The 14,668-nt window shown below is 37.6% G+C and overlaps 1 protein-coding gene across 4 annotated transcripts in view; it reads right to left on the bottom strand.

Annotated features, from left to right (window-relative positions):
• Window positions 1-361: 361 nt before the first annotated feature.
• The window catches only part of DMD (dystrophin), a 147,349-nt gene continuing 133,042 nt past the window's right edge, over window positions 362-14,668 (bottom strand). For 3 of the 4 annotated variants that reach the window (XM_011970701.1, XM_011970699.1, XM_011970698.1), the window contains 2 exons: window positions 14,358-14,450; window positions 2,033-2,233 (listed from right to left, as the gene is read on the bottom strand). In XM_011970701.1, coding sequence (XP_011826091.1) covers window positions 2,136-2,233; window positions 14,358-14,450 — 191 coding nt within the window. In that variant the 3' untranslated portion in view covers window positions 2,033-2,135. Of the gene's footprint in view, window positions 2,234-6,897; window positions 6,930-14,357; window positions 14,451-14,668 lie in introns of all 4 variants that reach the window. The other variant, XM_011970700.1, reaches the window with a different exon arrangement.

The raw sequence follows: 14,668 nt of genomic DNA on the forward strand, positions 1-14,668 counted from the left end.
TATGCACTCTATTTACCTCTGATTTTAGAATGAAACTTAAACTTCTTAGTAGGATGTAAAGTAACCCCTTGTTTTAAATCTTAGTTTGTTTTAGAAGTCCTTGGGTAAAGAAAAGGTCCAGCGTCACATAAAGGAAAAAAATGCAAGACAAAAACCAAATCTTCATGTAATATGTTACCTTGGAGCTTTGGGTTTTCTTTTGAAAATTATAAAGGAAAAAGAAAATCACGCAATAGACAAGTGGTGAAGCTGTGAACTCAGGTGTGCATGATTATCAGGAACACCCCAAAACCAAAGTGAGGTAGAAATAGCATGAGAAGCCGTGTTTGATGTTAATTATTATTAATAAAATAATGGACAAAACCCACTCTCCAAAAGCTAATTACACTTGATGTCAGAGGTAACAGATTTGCAAAATTATAGGTCACACGGTGATGTCTATTGAATGAATGATTTAAAAATCAAAGAGGAATAAAATGGCATGAAAGAGTAAAGCTTTTTCCTACCAGTCCTTAGCTTTTCCTCTTGAGCTTTTCTCCAATTTTTGAGCAGTGTTTGTTTGTTTGTTTGTTTATATATTTAACCTGTCTGTCTAACCCCCCAAGAAGGGTTTGGAGTAGCTTTTACTTTCGTAACATTTGAATCAGTTTGCCTCTTACTTACAAACCCGTGTGGAATTACTCGCAGAGAAATGCAAAGGAGGGAAACACAGTTCATGGGCTTCTGGGTTGATACTTGTCAGTATCACAAATGTAATGGGGCTGCTGTCTTACACCTTTTCCCAAAGTTTATTTTAAATTGTCTTGTGGCATTTAAAAACTCATCCGGCATGGGAAAATAGAGCTAAAAAAACAGCAACAAAAACAAAACCACCCACTTCCTTTTGACTGTGAGAAGAGGGCATAATAATTTAGTTGTAATTAATTAATTACAGAGAACTTTATGTATTATGAACAGTCATCCAGTCCTTCAGTTAAAGAAAGAGTGGCCTATGCCTTCACAGGGATGGGCTGGGAATCCATAGCCCTCCAGCCCTGTCATCATCCTGCTACTGCTTGGGAGTGAAAAATACCTTTGGATGGTCAGAATACCTTCTGATTTCCACTGAAGCATCATTAAATCTAAATCGTGGCATTGCCAGCAGCAGGAAGCCGAATATATCAATCAATCAATCAATCAATCAATCAACCAACCGATTACTCTGATATAATAAGTCCTGTGTATTCATTCATATGTTCCCTTTAAAAAAATTCAATACTCTAGTTGTCAGTGGAAAGTTTAAAATGAGGAACATCTGGAGGTGTAGACAATGTTTTAGTCTGGTAGTTTCCTCCTGGCTTCCGGCTCCAGGGAAAAATCCATTCTAGACCAAGCAGGTAAGCCTGGATGACTAGAAGTAATTTCTTTCTATTAGGAAGAAGTGACACGAACACTTAAAAAATGGAAAAAGTCTATAGAAATTCATATCTATCTATCTATATAACTATAGTATTTATATACTTATAGACATATAGATATATAAAATGAAAACTCACAGCCCGCCCCACTCAGTTGACAATTCTCAAATGAGCAGTGTGAAGTAGTCATTTGGTGGTGTTAGAGGAAGTCCTATCTATCTTTAATATGCAAACAAAGACAAAGCCATGAATTTCATATGGATATCACACCAAAGGATGCAAAACAATGCGCTGCCTCAAAGTTGTGTGTGTGTGTGTGTGTGTATGTGTATGTATGTGTGTATGTGTATGTGTATGTATGTGTGTGTGTTTGTTTTTAGGGGTTTTTATAAACAACTTTTTTTTATAAAGCACACTTTAGTTTACAATCTTTCTTTATAACTGTTATAAATTTTTAAACAACCCAAAATGCGTTCCATATAAAGAAATGGCAAGTTATTTAGCTATCAAGATTTTACATGTAGTTTTCTTATAACTTTTTTGTACAATTGCATAGACGTGTAAAACCTGCCATTGTTAACAAAACAATAACAGACTTAGAAACTACTGAAATCTACAGTATAGTACCACTACCCTTCACAAAAATATAGATTTATTTCTTGTAAACTCTTACTGTCTAATCCTCTTTGTTGTATGAATATTATAAAAACCATGCGGGAATCAGGAGTTGTAAAACATTTATTCTGCTCCTTCTTCATCTGTCATGACTGATACTAAGGACTCCATCGCTCTGCCCAAATCATCTGCCATGTGGAAAAGACTTCCTACATTGTGTCCTGGAAGACAAAGAGAAAGACAGACAGACTTTACAACAGGTGCAGATAGCATCACTCTGTTTCTTTGCCATTTGGGAAATCATTCCCCATTTCTGGGTGAAGACAACACAGAAGCTGCATCGAGGGTATACACAACAAGGTTTGATTTTCACCAGTTTCCAGGAAGAAGCAAAGCCTTGTTAATGAAGCCATTACACGTTGTTTGTTAGTATCAGCTTAATGTTGGAGCAGGCTACTGGTGTTTAAATGGAAAAATGTCAAGCTACACTCATGTTCCCAGTGTAAATATATATCAAAAGAATTCCACAGATAAGCACAAGATTTCTATCAGAACAGGAATATTCTGTGATGGGATACATCTTTCTTTTCCACCTTGACTATGAGTGATTACTTACTCTCTCTCTACTTGTACTAATGTTTTTTACTATCAAACCACCATCACCACCTCTGTCACCCGCACAACTACCACACCATTACCTCCAATATCACCCCCATCACACGAAATTTTCATTTCAGAGCTGAAATTTTCCTTTCAAAGCTGAAATTTTCATTTCAAAGCTGTTTGTTTCAGGCTGTTGGCTTGCTTCTGAGGCTATGGTGGAGGTGGCTATTTTCTCTCTGCTTTTACTTGGGTTGAAAAATAAACTCTTGAATTGACCTTTTGGTACACTATTAACATTTGAATTAGGACACCTCAGAATAAAAATTACTTCCCATTCCAAATTACTCTAGAGCCTAATTATAAGGTGACCAACATATATTGTATGCATTTGGGTATTCTGTGAATCCATCTTAGATCTCCTCCTAAATGAGGGTTAACTAACTATCACAATAGCCTTTTAATAAGAATCTCCCAGCATGGAAAAAAAGAACAGCATAATGTCCCTGGGTACTTTACTTTGTAGCAAAATTCAGATTTACAGTAAGATAATCTGAGACATACTTTATGGCTTGCCTTTTCATCTATGTCCCATAGTTTTATATGGCTAATTTTAATTATTGCACATTGGTAAATCCTTCCACTATTCAAGTATTGTCTTTGGAACTGAAATGCTTTACTAGGCTATTACTACCTTGCCATGAATCAACTTTACAGATTCCCATAATAATTGTTAAAATCCCAATTAAAAATTAAAGATAGACTAGGGAGAGTATTGTTTTAATATTTATTTCAAGAGATATATATATCTATCTTATCTTCTCTACAAAATATGGGAGGATCTGAAGAGGATTACATGGGCAGGCACTTACTTACACAGTGATGACGCCACAATTGAAGACTTATTAAAAGTTTAATGTCATTCAGGCATTTCTATTAAGGTGACCAAGTTTGTATATCTTTTTGTGCTTTATTAGTGCAAAGAATTTCATGGAGAATTATATTTTAGAAAATCGCTTTGGATTTTGGTTGAGACTGCAAGTATAAACATTTTTAACAAAGCATATGCACTATTCATAAAGTGGACCAATAGTTTGGCAGCCCTCAGTGAAGAACTGAAATCATTTTTGGCTTTCTGTGCCATAAAAACCACAGGAAGACGACACAGTGGGGCCTCTGCTGCTCCTTAGAGCTCAGAGTACAAATATGTAACTGCCGCTACCAAGCTGGAGGGCTTCCCCTGTATCTATTTTTGACTATCCAGCAACCCTGGGAAATCTGCATAATTATTCATGCATAAACTGAAAATAGATGGACTAACTGCGAATTTTTAATTACTAGCAATCTTTACAGTTATTAACAAAATCAGTCAAAACAAAGCCCAAGACCTTTACAACCTGATGCCTGAATGTAATTCGAAGTGTTTCTCATGACCCACAGTAGCTAGAAAACATATTACAAAACATCAACAAAAAAGCGGGGAACTCATTTTTTTCCTGTCAGCTTATCGATAATCAAAATGTGTCTTTTTAGGCTGTGTGCTAGGGGATGTCGATGGCAGTTCAAAGTATAATAAAACAAGTAAATGCATTTATAGATTATATAGCCAAGTGGTGCTTCTCTTCCTTGAAATGCTGTTCAGTTACTACCTGGAAGGAAAATTCTTGAGTCTCTCAAGAAGCATAAGTTCTAGGGGTATCTGCTATTTAAAAATCTGCCAGGGAAAACAGAGGTTCATTATTCTTAATGAGCCATGCACACTCCCACAGAAAGTTGGGTGGCCTTTAACTGGTTTAAACTGCTGCATTTTCACAAATGACCTTGTGGCCATCTTTGTGCTATAAAAATAACTTTTAGAGTCACCTCATAATCTAGATTATGCCTTTGGTTACTTCACTAAATACCTGCTTTACCAGAATAATAATTCTAAGTTTTTTCCATGGAGTTTTTCATTAGATCCAGAAAAAAGAAGTCAATCTCTTTTACAAACTACTGCCCCAAAGAATCATACTTTAATCCATTGGAGGGGTAAGACTGCACTGTGACATGAATACAGAAAGTAGATTTGTATCCTAGTTCTATTATCCATGTGTGTAAGGCAGAGCATTCGGGAGGTCATTAATTTTACCTGACAGATTTTTCTAAAGTCAAAATAACAATCTCATACTATGAAGTATAAGAGGTACTGAAAAGCAGCCAGGATTCAGACCTTTGCAATCACCTTCAGGCACAAGGTGACAGAAAACTATGTCTATAGAAAGTATTAATTTAATCCATTCTTAAGCAAGGATTATTGAACACAAAGGCACTATGCCTTGAACATTAGCAGTTGTTATGTTTTTCCAAGTTGGCACTAACTGCAACACATTTAGTCTCACACGCCACCAGTGCCTGAGGGAATTGTTTTCCACAGCGATTGGAATTGAGACTTTCTGGCAAAGATCCAAGACCTCAATAGCAATCTGGTGCTCTAATTTTTAAAAATACAATTCCCAGATAAACTGTTAGCATTCAACTGGCCAACGCAAAGCCAGAATACTACAGTGAAATTTGCTTATCTTTTCTTCTCTATAATTTAACCTCTGAAAAAAATCTGGTCTACTGTACATTTGGGATATTTTCATAGCATTAAAAAAGGTCATTATTGTTTTGATTCTTTGGCTTCTGGAAACTTGTCTGAACACCATACACCTCAGGTAGTCAAGTCTGCAAATGCCTGTATCACTTCAATTACACATGCTAGCCTTTTCTAAAATTCATTTGTGAATGAAACATGTTTAAAATGGTCAAAATTATGGTGCATTTTTCTACAAAAAGTTAAAATGAATAAATTTTAAGGGGCACTTACCATAAGAATGAACCCAAGAAGTCTCACATACGAAGTACATGAACCAGGCAAACCGTCAGGAGCATTCAATGCTTCACCAAGTCAGGTTTCCTCAATTTCTCCTCCCAGCCTACCATTCCCTCCCTGGCCCCACTGCCCAAAGCCTTGGAAGGAGGCACTGGCACAGACACACTGAAGGATCATTAAATTGATTAGACTTGTATGGCACGATGTTGGCACAGTTTTCGTTATGATTCCTGTGTTGAAATGAATCAGTGGTCACTCTAGTCCATCCTATTGCTAAGGAGTCCAGAATCTTCTCATATAAGAAGGACTCTCCACCCATCCAGCCTGTCTCCCAGAACACTGCCATCCCATGGGAGAGCTTTCCTTCTCTCCTCCTGCAGATTAAATTCTTTGTAAAGACAACCTTGTTTTTACTTGGGCTGTCAGTTAACATTTTTTGTCACCCAACAGTCACTTAATTAGGTAATTTGATATTCAGACAATATTCCTGGTGGAATAGGAGTAAGAAGCATCTTTCACTGTAAAACCTCAAACCACATTCAGTGATAAGACTGCACCCTATCCCTTTCAACCCATAAATAGGCATTTAAAAAAACTCTCAAGACTCCAATATTTAGTTTTTTAATCGAACTGGTTATTGTTCTGTGTGGCTTCAAATACCAAATAAAAAAGATCATCTTCTGAAGGGTACGTTGAGATGATGTAAGCCTTTCACATGAGAGTTAAGAGTGTGGGTCTGGAGCCAGACTGCCTGGATCCAAATCCTGGCTCTGTCACCTGGGACACACTGCTTACTCTCTCATTGACTCAGTCTCCTTATCTGTAAAACGGGGTTAATAAGAGTACCTACCTCACAGGTTTGTCATGAAGATGACATGATGAAAAAGATGGCAAGTGCTGAGAACAATGCTTGGCACACAGTAAGTGCTCAAAAAATGTTCGCTAAAATGGGAAAGAAAGAGCGTAGGAACCAAGAAAAAAGGAAACAAAAGCAAAATGAAGTCATCCCAGAAGAATAAAAACTAAGGGCGCTGGCAGAAAATGCTAAGGTCCTGGAAGTGGAAGAAAGCTTTATGACTCATCAGTTATGTTCAAGGCTAAATTTAGTTTGAAGATTTTGCTTATGTTGCAAATGGCAACAGATGATGAACTGCAGGATTCCAACCTAGGGACTACAAAGGATTGCCATTTTAAAGAGATTCTTGCTCCCCCAACCCCAGTCTTGTCGTCATGGTGATGACAACGGCAATGAACATTTGAGGAATGTTCCTCATGAGCTGCAAGTGGAGAGGTGACTACCATCCTTACATGATGACACAATGTGTAATACACACATGCGCGTGCACACACACAATTCTTACACAAACGCCAAACATAAAAAGCAGGATGAGACAGACAGAAGCCATGGCCGTGAGCCTGAATCTCACTAACCTCTCTCATTGGCTTTCCAGGGGTATTTCTTCCTTTAATAATAGAGAGAGGAAGAGGCAGAGATATCAGAAAGGGAAAAAAACATGCATAAATATACAATTTCATATCAATTTGCTTCTTTTACCAAACAAATGTTGAGATGACCATTTATTCTCTGCTGGAAAAAAAAAAAAAAAAAAACAGAAACAAAAAAACCCAAAAGACACATCTAGTCAAATAACCTTTACATACACTTAAGATCAGTGTAAACAGATAACATGATCCAGAAGACGTCATTTATAAAATCCATAGAGTTCACGCATTAAACTGGATGAAAACTGGCACAGGATAGAAATCTGACAAATTGGGCATCGTTTTCAAGGACAACTCAAACTTAATGTTAAAAAAAAAAATCTCAGAATCTCTTCACTCTTGACTTGACAATCAGCACATTGAAACATAAACAGTAGTTGACTTTGTGTGCCCAAAGTCTGCACATCAAATGCAAGGTAGAACCCGACACAGAGGCTGGACTCCATCCTCTTGGGAGAATTTGTTCTATCTGATAGAAGCTGAGCATGTCCATGATAAAATTGGAGGCATTTGAGAAAATGGAAAAGAACAGATGAGGGGAAGAGGTAAGTCCCACTAATGGGCAAGCCACAGAGTCAGATCCAGGAATGAGCTTTCAGCTTCCTCCTCAATTCAGCAAATATCAGGAGCCTTAAGAGGCAATGGCTAAAGACCCACTGGCCTTGATTCATAGAGTCCTACATCTGTATGCATTTATTTGTATTTCAAAAGTAGATTCTGCTGAGAAAGTGTTCTATGATAAGTCATAATTGGACAGAAAAGTAGGGACCTCTGACCATACATGTCAATAGCATGTCTTGGGCATTCAATTTCCTTTATCTCCAAGGTCTTCAAACTGAAAACCTTGGTTTTCAAACTGTTTTAACTATAGCAATGGGACATCTCCTAAAACAATCTTATATGAAATTCCAATATTTGGAGCAGTTTAAAGCAGAGCTGTGAGAGATCCTGTACAGCATCTCCCTTTCCCCTCCACCCATCATTCTCATTCTCAGTGGCTCCAAGAAGATTAAAAACTCCCTGAAACAATTTGAGAACTACTAGTCTGGAATGAAGAAGTGTGGAGCTACGATACCAATAGAAACCTTTCAAAATGCAAGGTTAGGGTTCAAAACTTCTAGTATACATTTAAAGATAGTTTCTAAGTTGTTCTTCCCTCTCTCCCTCTCTTTCTTAACCCTCCCTTTCTCCTTCTCTCCCTTCTGAATTTCCTACATGACTCAGCAATTTCTTAGGAGTATCAGATTTTCAGCTTGACCACATAAGGGCCAGGTATTTATGATGCTCTTCAAGCCAGGGAAAAGGGAGAAAAATGGGTACTAGCTCCTCAGCTGTGGGTGTCACTAGTGGGAGACCCATACCAAATGATGTTCCCATCATTTGGGGAGGAGAACATCATTCTGTCCTTGATGACTGAAATCTCAGTATGAATTACTCACCCCTTCTTCGTGATTCCTTTAGCGAGGTTTTTTAAAAAAACTATCTTTATGTTTCATAATACTGTCTGGTGGCAGAATCAGTTCTCTTCCCCTGTAAGACTATAAGCCTCTTAAGGATGGGGTCCACATGTTGCTCATCCACCTCTCTATTTCCAATGCCCTGTACTGTACATAGACACTAACGGTAGTTGATAAATACTGGCTGAAGTGAACTGGTAAAGTAGTAGTTGGATCATGACCAAGAGTCCTTCTGTGTTATAAGTAACTTGCCCTTCACTGGCACGCTTTAGTTTGGATGCCAAAGGTGGGTAACTTGTTTTGGCACATAACTTTGGTCTACTTTTAAAACTTGAGATCTTTAGGAAGGACAGAGTTGTTAGAAAGCCATGTGATTTAGAATGTAATTATGGTTATGTATTTCAGAATGTAATGATGATTCTTAGAATGCTTAATGTTACATATCTTTAGTAATTCTACACTAAGCCATATTCAGAACTCAGTATCAATTGATTATTGCTTAATATGTAGCAGCAAATGACTTGTGTTATGTTCCAGGTCCTTCTTCAGAAACCATATTGTACGCAAATGGACCTCCCAGAGCCAAGCTAAGTCTAATCTCTTCTAAAATCCTCCCTCATCACTGAAAATCCTCCCTCATCACTTGGGTCGCCATGTACTCATTAACACATTACAAAAGGAAGGTCCTTTTATTTCACTTTAGAAAAAGTTAAAAACAAGTGGTATTTTCTACCGTATAAGGACTAGTTCTACACTGACAAAACAGAGACTACTTGGTTACGACATTTTTAAAAGTTCTTGACTGATAAAGTTTTAGATAAAAGTGTTATTTTATAAACATATTTTTTTTTTGGAAATGAGTTTCCGTAGACCTTCAGTTACAGTGTCCATCTGGCAATGTGATATGTTGTCAGGAAATGAATCAAGACAAAAGGGAAGTGTGCTGGGGCAGTTCTAAGTCTAAAGGGCTTGGTCAGGTCCAGAGAAGTCTAATTTCCTCGGGCAGTATAAAATTGACATTATTGATTGTAAGTCATTATTTTAGAGTTGAATTGCAGGACAGTACTGTTTCTGCGTGCTTTTAGCCTCTTTTATATTAATTCACTGGCTGTTTAAAATACTTAAGGAAGAATGAGTCCCTTTTTAGGATTTCTGTTATTTAACAAGTCAAAAAAATTCAAATGGCCACACTTGCAGGCTCTTTGGTGAATATGAATATAAATGTATAAATCAATTCAATTTCAGCTCAATAATCTTGTTCAGCTGAAAGTTGATCAGCACAGAAGCCTGTGACTCTATACATGTAATGAGTCAGAATGGACAACAAAATAATAGTGTAAAGCAGAGACTGGCAAATTTTCCCCATAAAGGGCCAGATAGTAAATATTTTAGACTTTCCAAGCCCACAGTCTCTGTACCAACTATTCAACATTGCTGCAACTACTCTGTCCTGGTAATGAGAAAGCAACTACAGGCAACATGTAAATGAATAGGTGTGACTATGTTCCAATAAAACTTTATTTATAAAAACAGATAGTGGGCCAGATTTGGCATATGGGCTGTATGTAGTTTGCTAGTCCTGGATTAAAGGGATAACTGCTCTAATCCTTTGTGGAAGAATACAGGAAACAGAACGGTGCCTGAAAAAGGGTACATGATATTTCTATCTGCCTTTGTTCTTTATGTTGTTCTTCTATAAAAGAACCACAGAATAAGATTTTAATTTTAAAAGATGGCAGGTTTTACAAAGCTGTTGGGTTGGTAATTTAGGGGTATTTGATAGAATGTATGTGGGCTTGAGAGGGGATGGTATGAAAAAAAGAGGATGGCACGGGCTGGTGGGGATAAAAATAATGTAGCACAGGTCAGTAGGCAAGAGATTGTACAGGCAGCAGAAATAGTAGCACTGCTAACTGCTTTCTGGATTATTATCTTGGCTCCTATTATTCATTCATCTATATAAAGTGGTACCACATTTTAGAGAGCCTGATACCATACTGCTGACTAGGAGAGCACTTCTTTCATCAATGCACATACAAATAAAAATATCTTTGTTAGTCTGCTAAATGATCAGAGACTTATGGACAAATCACTTAACGGGGTTATTTTTTAAATTACATTTGTTTCTTCTACCCATGTAGTTTTCCTATAGAATGGCAGAGCTTTAGAAAGTACCTTATAGTAGATAATGACTTATTACACTAGAATTCAACTTCTACACATATACTTACAAAGGAAGAGATTAGAGATAGATAGATTAGATAGATATTGGCTAATATTCAGTGTTACACTGAGCCACTCAAATCACCCAAGTGTTTGTGAACAACTAAGTATATCATCTAGAGACCAACCAGAAAGATATCATCACAAAGCTACACGTTCACACATTCATATCTTGAATATGCTGCTGCTTGTATTGCCTATTATGCAGGATAGTGTTGGCCATCGTTTGATCACTAAACGGAGAAGCATGTACCTCCTTTATTAATTTTGATAACAGTTTAGCAAAGCCATTAAGATACGATTAGAAGCCTAACTTAACTTGCTGAATGGTCATAAACAAGGCACTTGACTTTTCTTGGCTTCCGGGTACTCTTTGTGAAAATAAAAGATAAAGGTTAGCTGACACCTTCAGGACCAACTCTGACAAGGGGCAACAGAAAAGTTGTAAATTTGAGGTACACAATAGCTTACCTATCTATATACTTTATATTTATGAAAAGCATAAGTTTTTTTAAAAACGGCTTTTCCTCTGTGGGCAATTATCTAGCAGGGTTAAGTAAACCATGAGGTGGTATTTAATAGCACATTTCCACTAAATGTCAGACCTCTGGCTCTCACATCTGTTTTGAGTTACTCAAACAGCTGTCCAAAACAGCTGTAGCAACCATGAACTTTGTTTTTTGTAACACAACAATGAAAACATGGATTGTAGTGTTAGAATAAAACTATAAAGGTCTCTGAGACATTAGCAACGTCTTGGCAGAAACTTCCATGGCAAAAATCTCAAAATTTAAATTTTTTTGAAAGATAATTCACCTAGGCAAGAAAAACTGAGATCGGATAGATCAGTATTTTTAAACCACTGGTTCAGAAAATCCATTTAGTGGGTTGCAACCAGCATTTTGTTTTTAAATAAATAAAACAGAAAAACAGCATGCATTGTATGTAGTATGGAAGGCATCACTTGATGAAACTTTTGTTTGTGATCTTTGTATGCATATGTGACTGTAAACGTGTGTGTGTGTACGTATGGTGGGTGTATATATACATGTGTGTACATAAACACATGTATAATTTGTATCTTTACCCCAGTTTGTGATGTAAAATGTTTCTCTGATATGGATAACCATCAAAACAGGGTCAAAAGTCACTGTCCTGGATGTCAAAAATGTTAAAATGACCTTTCAAGGCTCTTCCATTTGAGAGACTTTGTAATCCCAAGATGTTAAGATTCTCAAGAATTTCTGCTTAATATCAGCCGAACACATCTACCAACTGGTAAGATGTTCCCGCCAAACTTGACTCTATATGTATGTGTATACACATACACACACATCTGCTGTTTTCAAAATTAAAAAAAAAAAGCTTTCGGTTGGAAATAAAGCATCCAAAAACCACTTTTTTGAGTGCATCAATAATTAGCCTAATTTTTACAATAATGAAACTTGTCCACTTGAATTTGGGGAAGAAAAGGCCTGTAAGAAAGGCTTAGTTCAAAGTAGCAAAACATGAGGAAATGCCAAGGTCACAGTATTACAGAATGATCGGCCAGATTTTCCAACACCTTCGCTACTCTCTCGTTGTGTTTTTGTTTATTTAATTGTTTTGTTTTTTAAGAATGTGAATTAATTTTCTCAGGCCACAAGGTACCACTGAGTAAGCAGAAACTTAAGTTACTGGAATTGGTATCGGACAAGGCCTCCTTATCTCACATTTGAGAACTTAAATCAGCACTTAAGGCCTGAAATTCTTCCGTAAGCACTAATTTAGTAAACACTATCCAGGTGGCCTGAATTGAGTTTCCCAAGTTTCCATACAAGGAAGTAAATCAACATCAGAGATACTGACTGCTAAATACCTTATCAGAGGAGGTATACTTCTAGTCTTCCAGGAAGCTTCTTCTACACCCATGTGGTATCTAGCTTTAAGGACTCTAAAAGTGGGACGCAGGGAGATGGTGCAAAGGATTTCACCTTACAGCTAATTAGGGTGGACCAGAGAGTCAGGTACAAAAAGGAGTCTAGGAAGTCAAGGCTGCCTATGAAGAAGCAGAGTCATGAGCCTTGCTGTAACTTCGTCTCTGCTGACCTCTTGTTTAGATGTGGAAGAAATGCCCAGGGTGCCAACAGGGCAGCCACCAACTTTCCAGAGCAGGTAAACAAGCTACCAGTTCAAGGGGCCAGGATCATACAGTAATCAATGATTGTACTGTGATTTGAATTTCTTTGGAATTCTGTATCCGCAATTGACTGTAAGTACCTTGAAGGCAAGGAACTTGTCATTTCTTCTTTTCATCCCTACTACCTCCACTGGTACGTAGTAGGTGCTAGTAAAAGCGGGCAGGACAAAGTAATGAGGAGAAAGGTGAAAGCACTTGATTCTGTCAAGCCTGTGTATGATCTTCTCATTATGAATTATGACATCTAGAAGGAGGAGATACCTAAGATAGTCAGGATGGGGATGCGGGTGGCGGTGGGGGATGTGGGGGTGGGTGGAAGACAGATAAGATTTTTATCTGTTAAAATCAACACATCAGTGGCGCTCAGCAGTGAAAAGATGGCTGGTGCAGACATTTAAAATTAGCTTCCCCTGACGGTTCCTTAGCAACGCTCTACCAGAACATTATTGCTTTTAATGTGCACTGCACAACGTTTACTTGCACATCAAATAGCTAGGAAATGGCCATTGTTAACTGACACTGAACAAAAAGATAGGAAAAACACACTACTCAATACACCCTCCTCATTGCCCTTATGGAGAGGAACAAACAGCCCAGATTTCCTGCTGCCTGTCCCTCCCAGGCTGCCCATCAGAGGTGCCAATCACTGGCCACAAAGCCTTGTGTTTTCTCCCTTTTGTTTCTCTAGGCTTTCCTTCTATTTGATCACAGGTGACTGCCACCATCCTTGTTATTCGTTGAAGGAAGGCAAGACAGTGACTTTGTTTTATGTGAGGGCAATAAACCAAATAAATGCCCCCAGAAACGAACAGTAGTAGCAAAATATCATCTTGGATGAAGCAAGACATCTGAAGCTCATGCAAGCCAGTGGGAAAATTCTGTGTGGTCAAATGCTGTTTTTGTATGGGAACAAAATACACAAGGCCGAAGTGATGAAGAAAAAGAAAAATATTAATGTCTTTCTTTGCTAAGCCTGTATTCCCTCTCTTGAAGTAAAAAATAATAACCAACTACTCTATGAAGATTTAGTTGTCCCTATATTTAAATGATGGAGTAAGATACAATTTTTAAATATAAAGGGCATCAGACTGCAAGTCAGAATCTCTACCACCACCGATCAGTAGGCATGTTCTAGGCCTTGCTGTAGCACGTAGTAGCCATATGTCCCTGGCAAAGGCACTATCAGGGCATTAATTTCGTCATCTGTAAAAGTCACATAATAATTGCTCTTCAGTAAAGGGCACCTCATAATTAACTCTTCAGACTAATGTGTGAAGCAAGTAAAATACTTGACAAATAGAAGGTGGTATTCTTATTTCTGGAAACATGTTGACTTCACAGGTATTTGAATTCAGAATACTCTACACCAGAAATTCACACTTACAAATCAAATCTTTTCACCATGGACCCAAATTGCCATTCTGATACCGCGTGTTGGCTTCCAGATGGAAATACACACACCAGTTGGGTGGGGAAGCGAGTGGCCTGATCCCAGCAAATCTGAGTCCCTTCTAGGTATTTGAGCTTACCTCTTGAACTAGGGAAGGAGTTGTTGAGTTGCTCCATCACCTCCTCCAACCCTGTGCTTGTGTCCTGGGGGGGACTGAGAACATCTTCCTCACCTTAATAAAAGCAAAAACAAATAATGGAAAATTACATTTATACAAAGCAGATATTAAAGAAAAGGGCCATAATTACATTTTTAACACCATTATAAATTCATTTCACTTGCTCATAAATAACAAAAAAAACTCCTCAAGCTTAGTAATTAGGAAATAATTCTTTAAAGGGACGAATTCCATACAGTAGTTTATCTGTATCATTACCCTTGGAGAAAAAA

The sequence above is a fragment of the Mandrillus leucophaeus genome, unplaced genomic scaffold (genome assembly GCF_000951045.1).
Source record: "Mandrillus leucophaeus isolate KB7577 unplaced genomic scaffold, Mleu.le_1.0 Scaffold964, whole genome shotgun sequence".
Classification (NCBI taxonomy): Eukaryota; Metazoa; Chordata; class Mammalia; order Primates; family Cercopithecidae; genus Mandrillus; species Mandrillus leucophaeus.